Here is a 24,310-nt window from a genome sequence, read left to right as displayed (position 1 = left end):
GTCTATACTAGAAGCATAAGGCATAAGACGAGATTTCAGCCTGTCACCACACAGACAGTACCTAAGTCCGGGATCAAACCCAGGACACACAAAATGTTTGCCCATTGACCCTCCAGTTTCTTTCCTGGATTGTAAAAGTTGCGATGTGTGATTCTCAATGGCTGCAAAAATCCTAATGTGCATCCTGCTACTGTAGATGCAGTTTCATCTCCAGCCAATAAGCAGATAAATTAAATTATATTTACTCACCTGCAGATTAACCTGTTGCTCTGTATTGCTCTGTACCAGCATTAGAGGCAGCTGTGACTGCAAACTGTTTTCAGTTCTGTAAAAAAAACGAAAAAACGCTTTACAGCCTCTCAGTTGTTCTTGGTAGTATACATTTTAACATTAAATAAGAAAACAACATTGTTACACTGATTAAGCTGCATTATGATGGACTCTGTGAAAAGTGGTTTTAGGAGTACTTTTAACCCAATTTTCTTTTTTATGGAACACTAAACAGCATAGGAAGAGAATAAGTATATATATATCTCTTAGAGTTTATGAAGCAGTTCATAAAACCTATGGGCACAGTGGTGGAAAATACTTCACAAACAGTTTTCTGTAAACCTCTTAGTAAAACACAAGATTAGACCTAATGCAAATGTATCTATTTTAGCCTTCATCAGTGCTAAATGTTGATCTCCAATATTTTAATACATCGTTCTTTCTAATAATAAACCATGGGTCTTTTCCCATATTCCATGAAAATTCACTTTTTTCTGCAACGTTAGTGTAGTGCAGCAGGCAGTGGCGTCATGGAGAGCTGTTAGTCAGAGCCTTGGTGAAGCCTCATCTAATACAGCTCTGAATTCCCATCACATTTGCTTAATAACCAGAGCGCTGATGTGGCCTTCGTGACCACAAAACGTTGTCAAAAAGTTGTAATCTACATATTGACGTTTACACCATACTTCACTGCTACGATGAGCACCCAAGAACAAAACACGTGACCTGCTGTGTAATTAATCTGTGACACACCACAGTCTCCTTGTATTGCAGACATTCTGTTAACTTCTTTAAAGTGTATTTCAGCGTACAATACATCTTCTTTTTCTAGCAAATTATTTACATTTTTTAACTGTGCTTTGGTTATCAGTCTTTACTAAACCCTAGAAAACTATTTTTTAATCCCAGAAAGTTTACTTTTAATACACCAGGCATTAAGTGTAAACCAAGATTGTATTAATCTTAGCATATTTTTGATTTGTTGCACTTAAAATTCGATAAAATTTACAACTGCTACCTAATTAATCAGATACATCTGATCATTATACTTAACTTTATCATGTACAGCACACAGCTGAAATAAGAAGCAAACATCTGTCTTCTCCTCAGGATGACTTAAATTCGATTTTGGACTTGTTAATAAGGTAACTCTACAAAGTGATCTTTACAACTGAAATTCATCTTGTTCTACTATGATTGCAAGTTTAGCTTTGTTCTTAAGAAATTCCTAAAAAAGTATTTATTTTCTGAAAAGCATTCCCATATAGTCTTTTAGGGTCTGCAACACAAACTTGTCTTGGGCTCCAAATCAAGTGGGCACATTTCTTGTGATGACCTCCTCACCCCCACCAGTTTCCATAAAGTACTGTATTTTTTGGGGTTAAACAGAACAATCTGGTTCAGAAACATGCAAGCAGTGTTTTTATTTTTTAGGAACTCCAGAACGATGCAACTTTCTGTGGGATGGACAAGTGCCGGACTAGACCAGAATCACTGTAGACTCAGAAGCAGGTCAAAGACATTCCAGCCAAAAAAAAAAGACACACTTTTTACACTGAAAGACAAACATCTTAACCATGCTTTATTATTTCTGATGCAATAATAAATAGATAAATAGAATAATTAACAGACTGAGAAGAGTCCACAGAAATACCCTCTATAGACAATTGCGGATGGTATTTACAGTGTGGGTCAGTAAACAGTTCATGTCAGGGATGCCGGGCGAGAACGGGGGTGGTTGGGACTGTTAGCAGGAAGTGAAGGTTTTCCAGAAGAAGTTTTTACACGGGGCTTTGCGGTCGCGCTGCGGTAGCTGTGACAGGCGGTTATAGACGGCTCTCTCCTCCAGCCTGGACTCCAGAGGCTCCTCCAGGTCCACTGACGCCACGTCTCCCGCCAGCATTGCACTGTCGGCTCCGTCCAACAAGCCAGAAATCAGTTTGAGAATCAGCTCTTTGCGATCTTTGCTCAGCTCCTGCAGAAACAGACCAGTTCGCCTGTGAGTACGAGGTGAAAACCAGCTTCGGTTTCGTTAATATGTAACGCTAATGCATCGTAGAAAGACAAGCCTATTAAAATACTTCAGTTCTAAAGCTCTAACTTGTCATTCTGGCTCTCCTGAGCAGCAGCAATCACTGACTGACGTCTAATTGTAAAGTACGCTGAACGCCAGTATTTCTCAGCATCTGTTCTAGGATTATTTAAGCAGCTTCAACTTCGCTTCAAGCTGTACACAATCGCTATCAGGCAAATTAATATAAACGCGGGTAATTAGCGATGAATGGCAGAGTAAATGCACCAAGAAATACCATTTCATATGTTGTCAAGACAAAAGATGCAAAATCATAGTCTCCATAATAACAAAAAACAAACATTTCAAGCATTTTTTCACATTTGTCACTCAGTATTGCATATAAGCATCTAATTCACTGAAATTAATAGGAAATATCCATTAGAAATATTTTGACCAAAATAAATGTTATAATTTAAATATTTTGTAATGCAGCTAGTTAATTGATTTTATCATAAAGGTGTACCCTAGATGACCATTTGATGGCAAGATAACTGTTGCTTCTTTGTTCCTGAATACCTTATTTTTTCATTTAATTTCCCCCCCAAATTGAAATAAAATATTCTACAAACAACTGCCATCACTTTTTAATGTTCAGTCATCTAACTTTTATTACCAATTAGAATAATCTTACTTTCATTTTTACAGTAATAAAATAGTAATAATGATTTTATTTTTAATGTTTTCATTCTTAATTTATTTTCAAATTGAAGTTTCAGCATTCTGGCTCCATCTTAAGGAGGCTTCTTAAAAAAATAATTTAAACAAGTTACTTTATACTGCGATATTTTAATAAAATAAATAAAATGAATTTTATTACTTCATAATTAAATATATAAAGTAACATTTTAGCTATTAAAAAGTCCCAGAATATAATCTCCAGTGACCACTGTTTTATTTTATGTTTCAGTTTTCGTTGTCAAGGTTGCTTGATCTTTTTGCTCTTAAATAAAAGGAGCTTATCAATTAATTTTGAAAACAGGTTGCAATTCATTTTTTCAATCTAGTCATTCTTGAGTCATCTAACACTTAAGTGTTTCCTGTTCCTTACAAATAGCAATATATATTATCCAGTAAATCCTTCCCCTTATCAGTAATTATTTAATGGGATTTTCCACTTTCTTACTCAGGTCACTTCCTTCTGCAAATCTGCTGCACAAATGGAACACAAATGTTCTCTTAGCCATGCATATATATTGCTCAGCTTCTCTTAGACATGCATTTACATTTTTTGGATACATTTAAAGGAATGCCCTGATTAACAGAAGAAAACATCCATGTGAAATCTTCCAAAAAAAGGGACTTTTTGCCATTTTCAAATAGATTTAAAAGCAGCACATCATGGTCTTGAACCAGATTCTGCTCCGAGCGCTGCCCAGTGCCCTGTCCGGATACACCAGTGCTGCCTCCTACCCCCGCGGAGACCTGCTCACCTTAGTGTGTAGTGTGGCTCTCTCCTCACCAGGCAGGACGGCGGCTGCTCTCACACTGTACACCACTAGCATTAGCGACGCCAGGCTAGCAAGGAGCTGCATGCTGAGAGGTGTGTGTAGGAGGAGGTACGAGGCTGAGCGCTGGAGACTCGAGGTGCTTCTGCGGTCTCTCGGATTCAGGGATTTCCTCTTGCTGCCGTTCAGAGGCTCCGGCTCCTTTTATACCCCTTGCCGAGGCAGTTAGTGACGCAGTTGTTGGGGCGCGGGGGTGGGGGGGACAAAATTAAGTGTGGATCAGACACAGGCGACACTCGCGGAAACGATTAACCCCTCCACTACCTGACCTCACTTTGCTGGTGTGTTTAGTCATCTATCTCATTTTCGGCTCAAGACACCTGTTCCTCGCAAGGCTGAAAAGGACGACTTGTGGGATTTTCTTTTCCCACTGGCACACACTGTTACAGGTACAGGCATTAACAGAGCCACTTTCCCAGGGAGACAAGAAGAAAATCTCTGACGATTTGGAGAACGCCATTTTATTGCAAGATCACTTTCTGAAAAATCATGCACACAACACAGCCGTCCCCGTATTCCTGCTCTGAAAGACCCAGCACGCCATGCCAGAGCCGGTCAAACAAAATGACGATTCTGCATCAGCTAGGAGAAGAAAAACAAACTGGACTATGTTTAAAGCGAAATAAAACCTTTCTCAATGCACCCGAAATTTCACAAAGTTTTTGTCCTTGTAAAGTCAAGTGAGACTTGACTGTGAGATCTGAGATGGAGCAAGAGGAAACACAAAGGTGCTCATTAGCAAGTTAATAGAGCACCCCAAGGTTTTGCGTAGTACACTATACAAAAGTTTACAGTGGATTTTTAATTTTCAATGTGGGATGAGTAATGTCATGTGTTCACTAAGAGGAGATCACCAAGCTGTCTTTCACTTTGAGTAACACCTCAGGCCAAATTTCGTGAATCCGGCCCCCTTTACATTTCCAATGTAAACATTCTTTCCAAACCTGATGTCAGAGCTCATTCCTGCACATTTTCTAAAGACACCTTTTTCATATTTGAATGCAAATATTTAAATGGGCAAAAATAAATGGCTGGCTGGGCATCATCCTGACAAGGTCACTCAAGGAGAAAGTTCTACATCCAAATGATGAAAGGATCACCAGTGGATAAACACCCGAATGCATATTGCAGCCAGTCGGTTTTAAGGGATGTATTATACCTTTTTTGTCAGAACTCGGAACATTGTTCTCTGAATTGCCAACATACGCAGTGCGTTTCTCAGCAGAGGCTGCTGTTCGGCGATATGTGCTTTTTGGCACAGCTGCCCCTAGCAGGATATCGAACCGTCTGACACCTCAAGTGGCAGAGAGCAACATCTCCTCGGTTTTCAGAGACAGAAAACAGCCTTGAGGGTTTCCTAGGAAGAAAAAACACAAAAGACAAAAGGATAAAAACCCTATCTTTTACCGACTTTCAGCTGATAAAAACAACAGCCTGATATTAAGGCTGGTGCTGTGTTGTTCCTGTACTCATTATTCCTCTTATTTATCAGAGGAATTCAAGAATAATGGCACTAAAGGAGACAGTGGGCGCTGAGACAAGCAAACCAGTGAATTAGCTTAAAACTCAATTATCTGCATCAGTGGCAACGCTAGAAAAAACAAGAAATTAAATAATCATGGCTAAGTCATTGTGAAAATGAGACAAGGTTATACTTTCTATCACGATATGAGAACAAAGCACTTGTCCTGCTCCACTATGGTTTTGATAAAAACTGCAACGTGTACAATCCTCTTACTTCACTGATTTCACCACATGAGCAGGAAAGGCCTGGTGCCATTTTTAAAATGGACACTTTCATTTACTGTAACCAGAGTGTAAACACAGGAGGGACAGTGAATTTCCTTGCAGGATCTCTAACACTGACCCCACATTCTTTCTTAACCCATCCAAAGACACACCTCACAGAACCTTTGGATCGTGTGAAGCTAACTTTCTGTGTGTGAGAGGGTTGGGAGGACAACATGGAGACTCTAGTCTGAACTACATTCTCCAGACAGCTGTGGGGAGTATCCTGCTGCCCTCACTCAGCTGACCACATGGAAAGCTGTGTAGAATGACTAGCTGTCCTCAGTCACCTGACCAGTGCAGTTTGGACAAGAGTTTTCGTTTCATCTGAACCTACCGTCCTCTCACATTTATCCCACTCACTTTCAAGATACCCTAGCACTTTCTGTTCTTCCAGTTCCAGTTCTTCTAGTCCTGTATTATTATGGCTGACACCCTGGCTCCTTTCAAGAAAAGTATGGATGAAATCAACTCACTGCTGGCTAGCACATTGTCTAGAAAGGCTGGATGTCCTCCTGTTGCTTCCAAACCTCTCTTATGTTCTGACGTCTCAACAACGTGAACGTTTTTTGGGGAGAGACAGCTATTAATGTTATTTTCTGTGTTATGCTCTGTAATGTGGTGTTATATACAATAACAATATGCAATAAGTGTTACAAATAATTAAAAAAGCACACCAGTTAATTCTAAAATGAGTGCCTCACTGAATTTATGTGCATTGTCACTTTTTTAGCTCAAAAATGTTTTTTGCCATTGTGTTGATGGGACATCAATCAATGCTCAGCAATGACATTTATTTTGTTAAATAAATGAAGTACTGTAAATGCGCTGTTCTTTCTTACCATAGTAATACATAAAACATTAATGATGTAGCATTTTCACTTAATGCATTTTACTAACCATCTTGCCATTTGTAATTGATGAATATAACAGTTTACACTATCTTCTTCACAATACTACTTTAAACAAGATAGCCAGAGCAATTTCTTGAGGTTTCATATGAAAATCATGCTTCAGGCTTCCACGGAACTACTGCATCATATCTTGGCAAAAAAAACTTTAATCTTAAAATCCTTAATTCCTTCTTGTCTTTGGGGTAAAAAACCCACAAACATGACATCGTCATTAGGCTCAGCCACCCTGGAGAAACTGTTTTGACAACAGCACCGCTTGTCACACTGAAGGAATATAAATGAACGATCCCAAACAAAACCCCTTTTCAGAATTTGTTTTCCTCCTATTACTTGATAAAAAAATGAAACGAACTTCAAATGGCTGCAGGATCGCTATCAAGCCCGCTCTAGTGCATGTAATGAGACGGAGGTTCACTCTCGCCCTGTGGACATCGAAATATTAATTCGGGAGCTGTGCCGTGAAAGCCCCCATTCCCTCAGAGGAGATCCGAGACAGAGGACGTTTGAAGATTTCAAGGCAATTGACCCCGATGTCAAAAATAAATTGCATTGCCAATGCCTGACTTCAAACACCGGCGCGAACATCAGCAGGCACCCTCACATGCCGCCTCGTCGGGTTTTCCCCTGTCCACGCAGTATGTGCATTTTTTTTGCGAGTCAACACTCCAGCTCTGAAATCCGCAGATTAAGCTCTGCAGCGGATCGTTTTGCCTCGAGTGCTAATTTGAGTGGGATGCTCCACACAGGAGTTTGTGCAGCCCTGCTGCGCCCTGTGGCACTAAAACATCCTGGTGGTCCCTATGCATGGATTTAGGTGCCTAAAACTCAACTCTGCTTTAAAGATGTTAGAACAAAAGCTCGCAGAAAATTGAGAAAAAGTAGTTTGCAATCTGCTTGAGTCATTCATCTTAAAGCTAATAAAAAATAAGACAGCTTTAAGCAACTTTCTTTACATTCAGAGATCTTCCAAGAAGCATAAGGCACAACTCTTCTACAAAACACGTACTCTAAAATCAGGCAACTGATCTTAAACAGGAAGGAATAAACAAAACAATAAAAATAAGCTATAGGGCATCCAATTATAATGCAGTGCAATAAAAAAAAACATTTACCTATCAAGAAAACTCATTTTACTTCATGAAATCACAAAATGCAATTGTTTACTTAGCTGTAATATAAACTAAATTAAAGGAAAAGATTCTTCTGAATCATCACATAGGCGCCCTACTTAATTAAGTGGAGATGAGGAGATGATGTTCTCTATTAAGAAGTATTGTGAGTATTTCGTAGAAAGTTAGAAGAGCTCTAAAGGGGAAATTTAAGGGTGACCACTGTGGAAGCAGTGGCACTTCTGTCAGGGAAGAGTGTGAAGTGTGTGATTGGTACCAATTACCCTGAAGGCCAGCTGTGTTTTCTGCACAATACTTTCCCACCTCGGCTGTCACACATACATGACCACAGGACAGTTTCACGTGTAACTGCACCAACCGACAAACAATTCTCATTTAACTCACGGCCGAAAAGACAGAACTGTGGATCCTGTCTTAAACTATGGACTACAGTTACCGTTGTCTGCCTTTGGCAACCACACTATTTCACCGATTCCAGCTCGGACTTGCTTCAGCACCCTGAATAACCCCCTTAACATAGGAAATGTCATAGCACTGGCTTCTGGGGAAACTGGTCCTGGCGTGAGTGTTTGCCCTATAATGGACTGGCCGACTGCTTGACGAGATTGGTTCTGGCTGCCCTGCAACTGCGTATAGGATGAAACGGTTAGAAGACGGATGGATCTTGTACCACTGCCTTCAGGAAAACCTAACTATATTATGAGATAAAAAGAAAACGCAAGTAACAAGCTGTTATACCCCACTTGCAGCATTAGTGGAATGCAGGCAAACGAACTGGACCCTGGATGAAGCAGCAGCAATGCCTGCGAGAGACATGGTGACGCGACAGTCGCTGCTGCCTCAGAACTCGGGGGTTCTGGCTTGGATTCCAGGCCGGGCCACCTGCTGTGCGGAGCCTGCATGTTCCCACTATTTTTGCATGGTTTTCTCTGACTACTCTCGTCTCCCCTCTCCCCCCCAGAGACATGCTCTGGAGGTTAAATCTCTAAATTGTCCCTGTTGTGTTTGCTCATATATACGTGTCCTGTGGGTGTCGCCCAACCTTGGGCCTGTGCTTTCTGGAGGCTCCGTTTCTTTATCCTCACCAGGAATAAGGAGCGTCCTGATCAGGGACGAATTGACTCCTCTCCTAACAGCAATGCAAACGTGAAGTGCGCCATCTGGTGGTCACTTACATTATTCCCTGGCTTTAGACCACTACACTCCAAAAACCACTTTCGTTTTGGAAGGATATTTATTTTCCTCCAAACGGCCCATTTCACTGTGCACAAAACTTCTTTGTGAGTAAATCCTTGTGACAATATATATGTGGATCTTGAAAAACCTATCTGGTGGGACATGCCAAGAAATGTTTAAGAATGTGAGCCGAAGTGTCTTGAAGGAGTTTTTTCCCCCCCATGCAAGAGCAGTCCCCCTTTGGACCCATGAAGGATTTCAACAGGATACAGCTTGGGACTGGGAAATCCCCCGACCAGCAAAGTACAAACTGCTGACCTGACAGCACCAACTTATCACCCTTTTCAATTCACCCCCAAGATATTTAATAAGTGGCGGCACAGCAGTGCTGGGGTCCTGGGTTCAATTCCAGACCTGGGATGCTATCTGGAGTTTGTATGTTCCCCCTGTGCTTGTATGGATTTCCTCCAACAGTCCGAAGACATATTGGTAGGTTAATTAGCTTCTTGGAAATGGGTCCTGGTGCGAGTGTGAGTGTGTCTGTGTTCCCTGCTATGGACTGGAGTCCTGTCCAGCTTGTGCCCTGCCTTGCACCTGTTGTTTGCAGAGATAGGCTCTGGCCTCCCAGTGACCTTGAACTGAAAATGGACTGATGGATATGAAATAAGTCTACAGTTAAAATTTAACACTGCAACATAGGTGGCAGGCTTGATATGTTGTAGCTCTGAATTGGACAGGGTCTCTGAGCTCAAACACTTCATATTTACCTCATGAGGTTTATGCTCGAGCTCCATACTTTAGTTCCCTGCAGTTCCCCCCCCCCCAAACGCAACCCTACCCTAAACCTGGACACGAACGACATCACTATTACAGGGCACCTCCCAAAAAGTCCATAACCACCCTGCTCAGCTCCTTGTAAAGTCTCAGCTACCTCATACAACAGCTCTTGCATACACACAGTAAGAAAGGATACGACCAGGAGGAGACCATTGAGCCTAGGTAACGCATTTGACTGCTGATGGTAGTTGTATCGAGAATCTCATCTGCTGTTTCTTGAAAGAAGCCAGAGTATCAGCTGATGGTAGCTTTATTCCAGAGGCTCTTGTCTATGGCTCGAACCTGTGACTCACAGGGCCGGAAACTCAATCGGCTCACTCTGGGCAAGTGCCTTTGCTAGATGAGCCACTCTGGAGATCCCCCCACAACCCACTGAACACGTTCACCCCAATAAGGAGTCAGAGGCACAGAAATTATCCCTGCAACTCTAACAGAGCAGCAGGCCACCCAGCTTGTGCACAACAAAACGCATGAAAGTCACAGATATAATTAGCGTATTGGTTTTAATTTGAAAACAATTACAGGTTATTACAACGGAGTGAGTTGAAGAAGATGAAGAGAAGTCGGAAAGATGACAGAAGACCCCTTTCAATAACTGAAATTTAAAGGCTGTTTTAGTCCCAGTTCTGCACGAACGTTAGCTGTTAAAAGATTAACAAAAAAAACTTTAAGCATTTCCATGAAGTGAACGATCCAGGATTTGGGGAAAACAGTTCCATGCGACACTTCCACATTTCAGCCATGTTTGGGCTATTCCAAAATCAGGGGAGCATCATTAACTAACTCCTGAAAGAACACAATTCCTTTTGGACTTTACATTTTCCCCACAGAGCAAGAGAAGGGGTGAAAAGCACATACTTCATGAAGGTAAACATGATGCACCATGATGAATCCTTTTAGTTGAGTTTTCTCCTTAAACCCGTCTTGACAATGGCCCCGCTTGGACTCCAATCACCACATGTACGCTTCAGGTGAGAAAGTGATCCCAGAACTCACTGAAACAATAACTCCCTTGGCTCAGAGGTAAAGAGGTAAGAGTCATGCACACATGACACCAAGAATCAGAACCACATAGTATCCCATGATTCCATAGTCAGACAACACTGGCATTCAATGCAACATTATTGTAAATTGGCAAAACGCCACAGATTCCACGTACTGCGGTCGGAAAGCCACAACTCCAAGCCTCCTGAAAACACTATAAAGAAATAACATGAGACAATTACAAAATCAGAAAAATAAAACCAAGGTAATCCAGTACTCATTAACGCTGGCTTGAGCTCTTTGATGAAGATGCATATTACTTATCACTGAGAAAACAAAAATGATACAAAATACTAAGACTCCTGAAATGCACAGAATGTACTGTTTGGAAAGCACAGCCTTCCATGGGGGTACTGTCCTTGTTCTCTGCCCTGTACCCACCCCCTCCTCCTCCCCCAGCTGTCCTCCAATGAATACCATTCACTGGGCAGGAAAGGTCCGAGTGCCAGAGCGCAAGAGAGGTTCAAGTAGCTGTGAAGAGGTGTTTTCGTTCGGTCAGCACTGAAGGCCATGTTAGCAACAAAGCGGGTTATCCCGAAAACCTTATGCTTCACTTAGTACCTGTAGCAGGAAACAGGACAAGAGATGATGCACATTAGGGCCTGATGGGCACAGCTGCAACACTACGGCTATGAATACCGCAAACCATGGTGCTCTGTGGGAGACGTGCCCCACAACTGTGATGTTAAAGGAGGTGTTTTGAAAAACCGAGATGTGCAGAAACTGCAGCATTTTTAAAAAGTGCATTTGAAACAGAACCGAAAGAGGTGCCCCCTGTTCTTTCTGAAAAGGGTGGTGGGAGTGTGGCCGCGTTGTTGGAGCCGACGCCCCTGCTTCCCTGCCGAAAAAGCTGGATGAGATCCCGGGATCAATGCGCTGCTCACTACCGGAATGGGCTAGATGGGCCAAACAGCCTCCTCCCGTTCGTGACAGAGAGGGGAAGAAAAAGGTCCCCTTAAACTAAAACTAGCTCTGAGGTCTGCGTTCTTCATTCCCACTGCTCTCATGTTGAGCTGTTCGGAGAAACCCAATATGTGTGCAGCTGTGGGCCTGTGAGTAATGCTTTCACCACTTTCTTCATTATACCACACAAGGAAACACTGCAAGTCACAATAATGATGCTCACAATACACGAGAGGACTTACAAATGAGAGGAGGCAATTGAGCCCATCTATCACGTACAGTTCCAAGGAGATAAACAGTCTCAAGATAACATCCAGGCAGTTTTTGAAAGAATCCAAGTTACTGGCTTGGACATCATGGCAGGGTAGATGGTTGCATCCTCCCACAACCCACTGTGTAAAGAAAGGTGCCCTGTTCTCCTTAGACTGATGTCCTATTAACAATGCAGCATCTCATCCACCCAGAATGTGTCCTTCAAGGATCACAGTGGGAAAGCAGCAGCTGAGCTGAAAGGTCTTGTGTAGGAGAACCCCAAATGCACCCAATGGCATCAGATCTGGTGGACCTTTGCTTGACATTTAATATTTCTCTTTGTTTTTATAGAACCCTTCCCCCCCCAAATAATTACCTTCCTGGCAAATTCGGGAAGAACAAATGCCGCTCTGTGGATTTCAGGATTGTAATATTTGAGGTTCATACTGTCCACCTCTTCCCTTGAAAGTTTCCTCACTGGCTCGCGAAAGTTTGTGTCCTGCAAGCATACAAAATTGATAGACGTTCGGTAAAATGAACACAAACACGATCGGCAAGCAGTTAGTTACCACTATGTAAAACTCAATGGGCTTTTGAATGGCTCAATTCAGACAGTTTCCTATTAAAATGTGTCTATGTAGTCTATCAAAAAAAGCAAAATTCCATACAGTTAGGACAGAAAGTGAAAGATATGGTACGCATTGTCGACATCTTCCCATGCTTGTTCAAAAGGAACAGTTTTAAGAGCACATATACTTTTAACATATACAACAGGGGACCAGACATAAAAAATCATTTTAGTACCGGACGAAAACTGATGATGGAAGAAATCCAGTACTGGGGGATTGTAAAAACAGGAGTTCAAACATGGCTCTCCCACTCAGCAGCTATGTTTACCTGTTGAATTTATTAGGCTTTCTGGACAAATAAAAGGAAGCACAACGGGCAGCTGATTAGCAGCATGTAACTTACAGAGTTCTTACTGCACAGCATGAATCCGATCTGCCCGCTGGGGTAGGTGGGGATCATACAGTAAGCATAGTCCACTACAGGAAACAGGGACTTGCAGAAGGTCCTCATCTCTTTTATCAGCTCCAGGTGCAGCCACTGGCATTCTCCTGCAGAATGGACACAACAGACCAGAAATGGTCACAGGGCAAGCCAACACACAGCAAAGCTGCAGAATCACCTGAGCAGAGCTGCCCCAACCAAGCAAACCTCTTTCGACTTAGCACAAAAAAAAGAATAGTTCCTGCAAAGAGAAAGGAAGACAGGACACCAAAGTAGACAGGTCTCTTTGACAGGCACGTGATTATCTATTAAATGTGCTGGACATAAGACAAACAAAGTACATGCTCACTGAGGGTTACTGCTTTATCCAAGATTTCTGCTATTTAAAGATGGAAAGCAACAGAGAAAAAAACAGCAGCGGGAAAAGGTTAAGATTAAGTGGCTAATAATTTGTAAAACTATAAACAACAAAAAACAAAGTCAATGGCACTTAAGGACATGCATACTCATTTTGATTAATAATGGCTTTTCAGTACTGATCCAGAAACATCTTGTTAATTTCACCTTGGCAACAGAGAATCCCGCCCTCCCGCAACGCTGTCTTCATTAGCTGGTAATAAGACTCCTTGAACAAGCTTTCAGCTGGACCTGCAACAGAAATAATGATTCAGAAACTCTGCCCTGCAGAGACTGTTTGCAATAATAAGCTGTGCACAAACAGGATGAGCTAAATGCACCCCCACGTTTTTTTCTGAACAGCTTAAAATGTCATCTTGAAAACATGGATCCCTCCATGCACAGAAAAATATTTTCACTTTTTGGGAACAAAGCAGAATAAAACCCAGTGTGGTTGTCCATGTGCATACGAGCATCAGAAAATGACCACAGAAATGTTTTAAGGGAGTTCTCAGCAGCCACTGATGTACACATTTAAACCACAGACTGAAACATACTGGAAAAGTTTTCAAGTGCTAAAATGAAGATAACAGAAACCATTTGAAACATCTTTCTTACCCACAGGATCAGAGGAATCGGTGATGATAACATCGAAAGCATCTTGGTTCTGTTTCATGAACTCAAACCCATCTCCTACGTTCAGCGTGAGTTTTGGACTGAAAAAGCCCTTTGCCATGCCAGGAAGGTACTTCTTAGACACATTGATAACATCCTAAAATAAGAAAAAAAGGCAGGCAGTTAGTAACAGAAGCAAAAACAAATGGAAAAGTGGCTCAAATCTAACAGAGGATTCCGATTTTCAGTGGGGTGATTTGTCACCTGCATGCCCTTCTTTCAACAAATATTTTGAATCGAGATGCATGTCGAGATCGCTCATGCTAAAGTATTACATAGAATTAAATTAAAAGATTGAAGATAAAAATCCTGATATACAAAAAGTAGTTGCATACAAATTAATTTACATTTTAAGATGGAAGGGGAAGTGTGTTGTCTTTGAGCTACTGCACAACAGCCTACTCAGGGTTAGGCCACTTGGTTTAGTTGTGTCTCTTTGGAGGACAAACAGAAAAGGGAAGAAAATAAATATGATGGAAGCTGTGTTAGTTAAGGGGGGGAGGGTAAGACCTCAACAGGTTCAGGGAAGAGCCTCAAAGCAGGCCTGGAGAAAGTGGTACAAGGGTAGGTGTTCCACCAGCTAATCCCAATAATTAGCCATCTGCTAAGGTTAATTTGGGTCATGTGTGTGTGTTGCCTTTAGGACACATACCACTTCTTTCCAATACACACACATTTCTGTAATGGAAAGGTGAATCATCCTTCAGTACTAAAAAAAAAACTGATCTCATTAAAAAGAAGCTCTGCATACACCCCTCCAAGGAATTCAGGAAATGCAAAACGCAGAAATCAGAATCTGTGCACAGAGCCGTATCAGTAAGATTAAATTCAGCCCAAATGAGATGTCTTGGCAATAATTCACGCAGAAGTACACCCTCCGGCTATAATGCCACAGATAATGTGTCAGGACTGCAAGAAGAGCAAAAACGGATCGAACAGGATGTGGCATGTACTTCCCAGGCCTCTGAAACATGGACAGCCTGGCACCCCTCTAATCAAGCAAGGATAGCCTTGAGCTGAGCTCCTAGCGACACCTACTGGTGAGACACTGAACTGCCACCACGACTGGGGTCCTGGGGCTGTTCTACCCAGGAAATGAGTTGAAAGGTTGTTTCATGCTCCTCGCATTAACAGAACAAAGCTGCTGCCACAGCAGTCAATCTATTTGACTGTGGAGTCCCTAATGTTTCGTCCAATATCAATTTATGACGACAGTGAAAGGGAGCAAAGTAAATCCCAGTAATAAATCAAGTTTTGCCGATTCATCAGAGCACATTCCTCCCGCCTACCTCATCGATCTCGCACTGCACCACGGACTCCACCAGGGGGTGCTTCACCACCTCCCGCAGGACCCCGCCGTCGCCTCCGCCGATGATCAGCACCTGGAACGAGAGCGGCACCAGAGCCGGTGGGCTCCTGTGAGAAGAGTGCACGCAGAGCCATGCAGCACCAGCCCCGCCGGCGTCATTCTACACTCCCGGGTCAGGGTCAGGGTCAGGCCCCTTGCATGGGTGATGGTCACATGAAATCGAGCTTCTCATCCGCCCAGCACTCCCAGATTGAAGCACTGGTCAGAAATCACACTCGATGAAAGCGCCACCATGGCACCACTAACAACCATCAATAGAATAAAAAAAAATGTGCGTGTAGTAGTTCAGGTGGGGGGCTGCGTCAGCATGCGTAGGCTGCAAAGGAACAAGTAACAGGTTTATTCCCTGCTGAAAAAAAGAAGAAAGAGAACACAACGTTTCGGCCGTGGAGCCTTCTTCAGGTGTGCTCTGATTTTCCCAAGTGAGCAGACAGGGGGATGCATTCCAGTATAGATCTGGATTGCAAACACTGCCAAAGCTGTTTCAGAATGCATCTTCTTAACTGCCTGAAATATGAGGGCGACGTTTGTCACAGACGTTTATGCCACAAAAACTCCCAGGGGGCCACCTGCTCGCCAATGTACGAGCGGCCTTCCCATAATCCACTCTGGGACAGGCAAGCGCAGGGAAGGAAAGGGCTCCAGCCCCCAGAGGAAGCCAGGAGGTAAACAGCTGCGGTTTTCACAGCTGTGCGTCTTTGCAATGGTATTTGACGCCTTGTTTCCGATGTCTTCGTACACCACTGTACCATCGCAGGCCGAGCAAGCTCAGGCTCCTATGCAGAAAGACGTGCGCCACCTGTTGTCTGATGTAAGTACAGGCACTAAAGGCACTGAAATCTTGGTGGAACACAAGCACAGACACACCTAGATGTGTTTGATTTAATCCAGGGGTAAATTTCAAAGATAACTGTACCTTTTTAGGATTGGGGTGGCAGCACAGAGGTAGATTGGCAATCATTTCCTGGTAGGAAAATTCATCCCGTTCGGTACACTGGATAACACCATCCAAAACCAGAACATTGCCATATGTTTTGCTGTAGAGAAGGAAAGAACAAAAAACAAACCCACTTGTCAGCAAATTAAACGTTTACATCAATGTGCATTTAACACCAGAACACTGTGAAATCAGGCGACAGAACTACCAAGAGCAAAAAAAAGTCCAAGTCTGCATTCATTGGGCATTAAACCAAACTGCGATGATGCTGTGAAGCCATGTTAGGGTTTATAAGGTGCGGTAGAGTCTAACCAAAAGCAGACAAAGCAAAATATATAACATTGTTTTCTCTTCTTACCACCCTCTGCAGAATTTACTCAAAAAAGCAAAGCAAGCTTTGTCCAGGCACTGCAGGGTCTGTACTTAAGGCAATGGTCTGCCAGCCTGGAAATGGATCAATCTTCTGTGCAATTTGATCCTTCTAGGGATCCCTGCTATTGCCTTATTTGTGGTTTTTAAATTGTAAAACTTAATGTTGGATTCTGTACACAAAACTAACTGGAGAACCTTGTAAAAAAGGGTGTGCATTTTGTTAACAGCACTAGAGCTCATTCAACAAATACAAGGTGTCTGAACCCTTAGACTTAGCACCGAAGGCACTTCTTTTCAAACGGCTGGAAAACTGCAACTGAAAAAGAACATGTGTAAATTAACACAGGGTTTCGGGCGGGGAGCCGTCTTCAGGTGTGGTGTGCGTCATATTAAAATAAGGTGTGCTCCACAGTCGAAAGGTGTTTCTTTTCTTCTCTTTCCAGAATGGAATAAGCCTAGACTTGCTCCTTTGCAAGCTCCCTACTTGAGCTACCTGTGTAGATTAACTGTTGTTTTCACAGAAAACAGATCTGTCCACTGCTCTGTATTAAAATGTTTCCTTAATACACCTGAATTCTTCAGGGAGTGCGATGTTTTTTTCCCCGGTCACTTCTTAGGGCAAACGTGCCCCTACAGACCACACTCCCTGTGGGTGGAAGGTTGCCGGTTCAAATCCAGAGGCTGGCAGAGGAATCCTACTCCGTTGGGCCCCTGAGCAAGGCCCTTAAGTCCAGCTGCTGCAGGGGCGCTGTCAATGGCTGACCCTGCGCTCTGACCCCAGGCTTCTCTCCCTGTCTGTGTGTCTCATGGAGAGCAAGCTGGGGTACGGGAAAAGATATGGCTAATAAATTGATCTTATCTTATCTTTTAAATGTCTTGACCTACTGCTCTACAGCAGTCTTGCAATGAGCCAGAAACGACCAAATAAATTTCTAAATCCAGCCCTTGATTGTTTCACTGTTCAATCCCAACTGGACTTTCATCTTGATATCGATCATTCCAGGACTACCCTTGCATTGCTGAAAAATAAGTTTTTCCACAGTCCTGGTTGGGCATTGACAAATACCTACTTCAATGTCCACAGTCACTCGTCATATCAAAATAAGGTTCAGGGAAGGAGCTGTGTCCAGGAATAATTTTAAAATACATTTGGGAGTTTTAATGTGAGGGAATGCATTTGCAATAACACCGTCGTCTTCTTTTGCAAAACAGTAATGCATTCTTTTAGCCAGACCTCACTCTAATAGTAGGCTGGGCAAACGATTTTTAAATTTTTTTAAAAAGAAATAAAAAATGAGATATAATGATGTGTTCCTGCTTAACTTAGACATTGCACGACTTTAAAACCTATAAAAATGGGTTACGAGAGTTAAAAACCACTTTTTATGCGCGAAAAATGGGTGATTTTTCTTCCTCGTGATCAGCTCAGAATCTCTGTGTACGCTGTAAGGTTTTTACTTCTTAATTAAACGTTTAAAATACACGAATTTCATAAAGACAACACACGTTTCGAAGAGAAAAAATCCCATTCTTTTCTCTTCCTGTTGTGTGAAACTCATCAGCAGGTCTTTTTTTCCCAATCAGAGGCTCTGAAAATAGCGTACCGCCCACTGCGCTCCGTCAGAGAGGGGCGCGGCACCGAGAGAGGGAGGAGGCGCGGAGCGCAGCAGCACAGAACGAACGTTCTACTGCCTGGAGCGCTTATGGCAGCGATCGCGTCTGCATTTATAACTTAGTTTTTAAAATTAATCAAGCAATATGAAGCATCTCTTTTTACTTTTAAGTCACTTAATTATCATTAAGCACAGCTTTCTCACCACCTAGACTACTTTTTGATACCATCCTTAGACAAAGCAGAAACTTCTTGTTCTGTCTAATGACATTACAAGTGGAAAGATTACAGAATTTAATCGTCTTTAAATTTGTTACGTTATACATTTTAGAAACGTTTCATCCATACAAACACCACAAAACTATTCTCGATTGTATTTCTGAATGGTATGTTATCACTTAGTTCACTGTTTTAATTACACCTAATTAAGAAAGTTAGGTGTTAGCATAAACTATTAGCAATCAATATTAAATTTAGCACTGTAATAAGTTGTTGCACTTTCCCCCGCATCTTGTAAAAATATATTTTCATTGTTCAAATATACATTAAATCTGACTAATTAAATATAATTCAAAATATTTTGCTAACAATGTTAACTGTTTATAAATAATAAATTGTATTAACTAAAGAGTAGGATGGCACAGTTGTTAGTATGCTTTTTGTTTTGTTTCTTTTTCATAAATACAACAGTAGTACCTGATGTCTCAGCGCCTTTCAAAATTAAATTATGCATGCAAACCTGTGAACTAGAAAGATAACTAAGATATCCATCCATTTATAATGGTGGCAAAGTGGTTAGCATTGCTATCTTGGAGCACTGGGGTCCTAGATTCAATTCCTGCCATCCTGTGTGTGTGGGGTTTGCATGTTCTCTCTGGGTTACATGGTTTTTCTCCATATGTGTGATATGACTCCCTCTCGCACTCCAAAACATACTGGTAAGTTAATTGGTTTATGGGAAAACTGGCCCTGGTGTGTGTGTGTTTGTGTCTGTCTGTCCTGTGATGGACTGGCGCTATGTCCAGGGTGTATTCTGCCTTGTGTCCGTTGCTTACTGGGATAGGCTCCTAATCCTCTGTACTGGATAAAGAGATTAGAAATGGATGGAAGTAAAGGCACTGTGTGGATTGAACTATACTCAGTGTTAGAAACCCACTATGAAATGGCAGCATCTCACTGAGAATAAAATATTTTATAGTGCTGGCTTAAGTAAACAGCCTTTCCACCTCTCTTGCACATCAGTATCCATACCTAGTTATTTAAACAAATTGCCTCTAATTATAAACATCTTAATATGCTGGCTCTGTGGATCCGCATCAGCGATGTTTGCCCATTCCTTCAATTCATGTGCATCCAACACACAGTTCAATGCTAGCAACTACACAAAATCTAAAATACAATCCTCATTCCAGTATCTATGTAAACATACAGTCTGTTAACTTCATCATCTTCATCAAAAGTATGCCTAACCCCATTAGGAAGTGTTCTTGTTATCAGTGTATTCCTCAGCTATCCCAAAATTATCTTCTTACCAACATCTCTAGTTTTTTATCCTGCAATAACTCAGCCAACACTTAAATCTCGAAAAGCTGCTTGTGTTCATTTCTTTAAATCACAATATCATGTGTAAATACTGTCCATATAATACTCTGCATTGTGGCATAATAGTTTATTTTAAAGGGAACTAGTGAAACTAAGAACTAGAGAAATCAAGAAAGGCTTTTTTTTCTAGAATTAATAAATGCACATCCTGTTCACTGGGGAAATTAAATCCACACTGAGCAATCTTCAATATGTTCAGAATATGACAGCGAGAATCCTATCAGGGATGCATTACACCTGTTTTCAAGTCCTTGCATTGGTTACCTATCAGGTTTCGAGTCAACTTCAAAATCCTCATCCTCATTCAGTACCTACAGTATATGGCTTATTATCTGTCTACTCCCCACCTTTGTCCGTCTGACTCTGGTCTTCTAGCTGTCCTCAAGAACATCTACATTCTGTGGGTGACAGGGTCTTCTCTAGCTGCACCCCAGAGCTCTCAATTTGTATTCCCAGTGATATCAGTCACGTACCCTGAGTGCATTTAAATCTAACCTCAGAACCTTTCTTTTCAGAAGACTTAGTGTCTGTATCTGCTTCATTTTCTAATTTTGGTAGCACCTCTAACTGCTTGTCTTTCTTATATGTATTTACTTTGTAATCTGTGGTCCTTTTATCTGTTTTTACATCTACTGTATTGCTTTGAGATGCCACCTTTAATGTTGATATATCAAATAAAGTTTTTTATTATTGTTATAGAGAAACATGATCAGTTTTCCCTGGTCCAGATAAAAAGTTCTAAAGCATACTAGTTTGTCACTCTTCTCATTCCCTTTGCTAAATAACTTTTCATACTAATCTGATCAATCTAACTGCCTGTTTTCTGTGCTTTCTCTATCCTGCTAGATTTGCAATTATTCTGAACATTTTCTTCTTGAAATAACTCATTTCTAAATACCTTTTTTCACTGTTAACATCTTGCAGCAAAGCTGCGACAAAATATACACTTAGCACAGTTCATCCTGCTACCAACATTGAATAACAAAATCTTAAGATTTCTATATTTATGTCTTTATTTAGTGGTTTCATTAGTGACAAAGGCTAAACTTTCTTGGAAAAATGTATTTTATGTGTTGCAGAAAAAACTGACTTGCTTTAACAAAGTATGTTTACAAATCCTTTCACCTGGCAATCTACCTGAATGCCCAACTATCTGAGAAGCCCTCCATGAAACCATGGTTGCTATTAATTCATTTAGGGCTTATTGACAGAATTGCTGTTTTTTATGCATGCTAATTTTCTGATTCCTCACTCTGTTTCATGTTTATAGATAAGACTTTATTGATTGTGAAGGGAAATTGATGTACATGATGAACATGTTTGCATGTTCTTTTGTAACATACACCTTTTTGTGATTTTTTTTGTATATCTAAGCAAGTGTTCCTGCATCCCTCTTCTGCACTTTAGTCATGGCTTTTTTTCTGTTTGCTTTTTTCAAAGCAACACCTGCTCCATTTCTAAAACTTTTTACTCATGTGCATTTTTGTATTTTTTACACCTCTAGCACTTTAACATCCTGAATTTTCATTTGCCTTAATTTGTAGAATGAACTTGAGTTTTAGCCTAAAGAAGTTTTCATTATCTTTTGTTTCTTGTCCTACAACTGTTATTATTGATCACCGAATTATTGTTCTTAACATGACTTCATTCAGCCTTTCCTGAACGTCATGACAGGCAGAGAGAGTGCTGTTTCTGGTGCGATCTTTTGCAGCTGACATTTCACTGTTTTAAACGAACAAGAAATTAGATTGCTCATAGATCACTTATCCTATATAAACACAGCGTAATTGCCCTCCGAAAATCCTCTTTTTCTTGTTCGTTTTAGAGACCTTGATCGAAACTGATTTTAGATGTCAGAAAGGATTTCTTTTCTCTGTATTTCCTACATTGCTTTGTCGAGATTTTAACTTTATATCTAGGCTCAGATTTCAACTATAAATCGTACAGTAATTAATAGCAGTAAATACTGATGTTTTGCGCCCTCTTACCACAAAAATATATATGTTTTGTAGCTGGGATGAACTTTATTTCATACGCGTAGCTACTGCGATTCGGACACGGACGGTTAAACATGGCGGCAAATCAGACACCCAGAGAGGGGGGGCGTTTTCTCGCCTCCATAACTAAAATGCCAAATAGGAGTGGCTTAAGCGACATACACAGTCGTGTAACTGACAGTTTGAGGTAGCCTATCGTGTAAATTTCGCTTTGTTGCTGATAGGTTAAGCTTTCGAAACTCTGCCCCAAAGTCATGTGACTGATTTTTCGCCCTGTTTCGTTGGTTAAACGCAATGATCACAAGCACCACCATGGTAACTGGGATGTGTAGTTTTTAATTCCGTTTGAATTATAACTGTACGTACTGTCTTCGTATTTGGCCAGGGCTTTAAAGAGAGGGCGCGCCAAAAATTTTCGGTGCCGTCGTCTCCGCTTTAAAGGTACAACCGTCGCGGAAGAATTCGATCTCGGGACGTTTGCCCAGCGTACTAATAGATGAAATGTGCCCAATTCATGACGTGCAATAGGACTCGAGTCTCTCAGACGTTAATAAAGCACGTTTCTCACAAAACAGCGACATAACCACCTTTAATTTTTCATAATTATGGGACCGCTCAGCAAGGTACTGTACTAAAATAACGCAAGAACCGCAAGTTTTTATTTAGCTGGCATTCATACAAAAATACACTCCGTCCATGTAAGCGTTCAAAACGCGTGGTCTTAAACACAAACCTCCCCAGTTTCCCCAAGTCGTAAAACTGCGTAAATTAGTCCCGTCGTTATGGGTTCAGATTTATGCAGAAGCGAGTGGCGATAGTGGTCGTATGATTAAATTAAAATGCAAAAACAATTACTTACCTCTTAAAAACCATAACATCCTGAAATTTGGATTTCTGATGATACAAAACCTCTTCGACTTGAAGACTCAGCGCTTGACCCGGCCATAGCGTACATGTTTCAGTGAACCAACCGTCTTTCATGCTATCCATAATGTTTATTTAGGATTGAAACACTTAAAAAAAACAAATAAAAAGCTTGCTACAGATTCTCAACACAAGGAGAGACTAGAAATATCCTGCAAGCACCAAGTGAGCCTACTCTACAAATCGACCTAACTACATTAGTGAATGATGTACGTTATTCCCGACGAATCGAAAAGCGCCGAGGTTCTGCTGGAGAGCTGTAGCAGCCAGTCATACAGAAGAAGAGGTGGGGACAGCAGGAGAGCCGCCAAGATAGGTTGAAGATCAGCAGGAGCCCATGTGAAACAGCTTTTGAACGGAAGAGGTTCAATTCTGCGGGTTCCTCCGTCCTCGCGCGTGAACGGAATTGTGGGATACCATGAGTTCCGGTGCGCTGCTCTGGGTAATTACTCCTTCGTCTCCACTTCAAGCCATTCCAGTCTTTGTCAGACGACCACCCTGGTATAATCTGTCTAAATGCACTTCGGACCTAGTTTCCACTTTCCACTGAAGACGTTTACTGGGTTGGCTTTGTCAAAGCCTTTTTTGGACCTGAATACTTCAATAAGGTCGATGTTTTCAGTGCTCAAAACTAAAAAGGTTCAGCCATTTTAAGCAGCCAGTGTTGGGACTTTTTTTTTACTTTCACCAGTTCCAGAGCAGCAATATTTTTATAAACAGGCAATCAAAACTGAACACAATATTTTAAATGAGGTTTCATCAATGACTTACACTGGTTTAAAAACCCTTTGATTTACCATTAGCTTTTTACTAGTCATATCTTTTGCTCCCACATGAGTTTAAAATGTAATGCAATTCTACCCTCATAATAAACTCTAAAACATGCTTATTCCTATTATTAGTTTCATCATAATTGCTGATTGTTGTTTAATTCAGGAACCCATCTGTAACATGTAGCAAAACTCCACATTATAAATGGTTATGTTTGTGTTGTGATTTAAATCATGGCCATAAAATTAAGGTTTGTATACAGGTATTTTGCTTTCTGTGTCTAAACAATCACACTTCTGGAACATTGAAGCCGATTGAATTAATGTTTGTATTTTCTTCTACTGCGGCTTCAAGAGTAATAAGAGAGACAAAACATTTTTTTGTAAAGCAGAAATGAGGTTGGACTTTTATTCAAGTTGTTGGTGTTGCAGTAGATCTATCCAAGCCTTGTGCAGTTGTGAAACTTACAATAAATTGATTAAAACTTGTAAATTAATATGCTCTACTAAGTGCACTTTATTTCTAAAATACCACCTTGAAACCAACTTGGAACCACAGAGAAGAGTAAATTTCAAGGTACCCACTTCCTATAACCAAGGGAAAAACTTTGAAAACAAAATGAAAAATGAAAAAAAAATCTGTGACCTGTGAAAATTTGCAGCAAAAAATCAAAATATTACAACATTCCCATGACTTTAATTTTTGAGCACACTAAGCCTAACAGAAGAAGGGTCAATGTTCCTAACAAAGA

At 41.2% G+C, this 24,310-nt stretch overlaps 2 protein-coding genes across 3 annotated transcripts; both read right to left on the bottom strand.

Annotated features, from left to right (window-relative positions):
• Nucleotides 1–1,831: 1,831 nt before the first annotated feature.
• Nucleotides 1,832–5,147, bottom strand: LOC148642161 (somatostatin-1B-like). The gene is made up of 3 exons (XM_088617184.1): nt 5,009–5,147; nt 3,775–4,001; nt 1,832–2,245 (listed from the first exon to the last, which is right to left on the bottom strand). Exons 2-3 carry the CDS (start codon nt 3,874–3,876, stop codon nt 2,018–2,020), a joined length of 330 nt encoding a protein of 109 aa, XP_088473310.1. The 5' UTR covers nt 3,877–4,001; nt 5,009–5,147; the 3' UTR covers nt 1,832–2,017.
• srm (spermidine synthase) lies at nt 4,295–23,127 on the bottom strand. 2 transcript variants are annotated; one of them, XM_088617182.1, is made up of 8 exons: nt 22,724–23,127; nt 16,261–16,381; nt 15,265–15,357; nt 13,919–14,072; nt 13,469–13,552; nt 12,866–13,011; nt 12,270–12,392; nt 4,295–5,206 (listed from the first exon to the last, which is right to left on the bottom strand). In XM_088617182.1, the coding sequence occupies exons 1-8, from the start codon at nt 22,852–22,854 to the stop codon at nt 5,177–5,179; spliced, it is 882 nt and encodes a 293-aa protein (XP_088473308.1). In that variant the 5' UTR covers nt 22,855–23,127; the 3' UTR covers nt 4,295–5,176. The 2 variants fall into 2 exon arrangements, with proteins under 2 accessions (XP_088473308.1, XP_088473309.1); XM_088617183.1 differs by lacking the exon at nt 4,295–5,206 and adding an exon at nt 10,179–11,299 and having other exon boundaries at nt 22,724–23,120.
• Between the last annotated feature and the right edge of the window lie 1,183 nt (nt 23,128–24,310).

This window comes from Lepisosteus platostomus, chromosome 23 (assembly GCF_059453375.1).
Source record: "Lepisosteus platostomus isolate fLepPlt1 chromosome 23, fLepPlt1.hap1, whole genome shotgun sequence".
In the NCBI taxonomy this organism is placed as follows: Eukaryota; Metazoa; Chordata; class Actinopteri; order Semionotiformes; family Lepisosteidae; genus Lepisosteus; species Lepisosteus platostomus.
Note: the sequence above shows the minus strand (reverse complement) of the source record. Positions and strands in the feature narration are given on the sequence as shown.

Bases quoted from the DNA above. Each gene is read 5' to 3' on its own strand.
- LOC148642161 (XM_088617184.1), bottom strand. From the start codon at position 3,876: ATGCAGCTCCTTGCTAGCCTGGCGTCGCTAATGCTAGTGGTGTACAGT. The intron at 2,246-3,774 runs GTGAGCAGGTCT...CTGTTTCTGCAG, and splicing joins GAGCCACACTACACACTAAG to GAGCTGAGCAAAGATCGCAA.
- srm (XM_088617182.1), bottom strand. From the start codon at position 22,854: ATGGATAGCATGAAAGACGGTTGGTTCACTGAAACATGTACGCTATGG. The intron at 13,012-13,468 runs GTGAAATTAACA...TCCATTCTGCAG, and splicing joins CGGGATTCTCTGTTGCCAAG to GAGAATGCCAGTGGCTGCAC. The intron at 12,393-12,865 runs GTAAGTTACATG...GTATGCTTGCAG, and splicing joins TGCTGTGCAGTAAGAACTCT to GACACAAACTTTCGCGAGCC.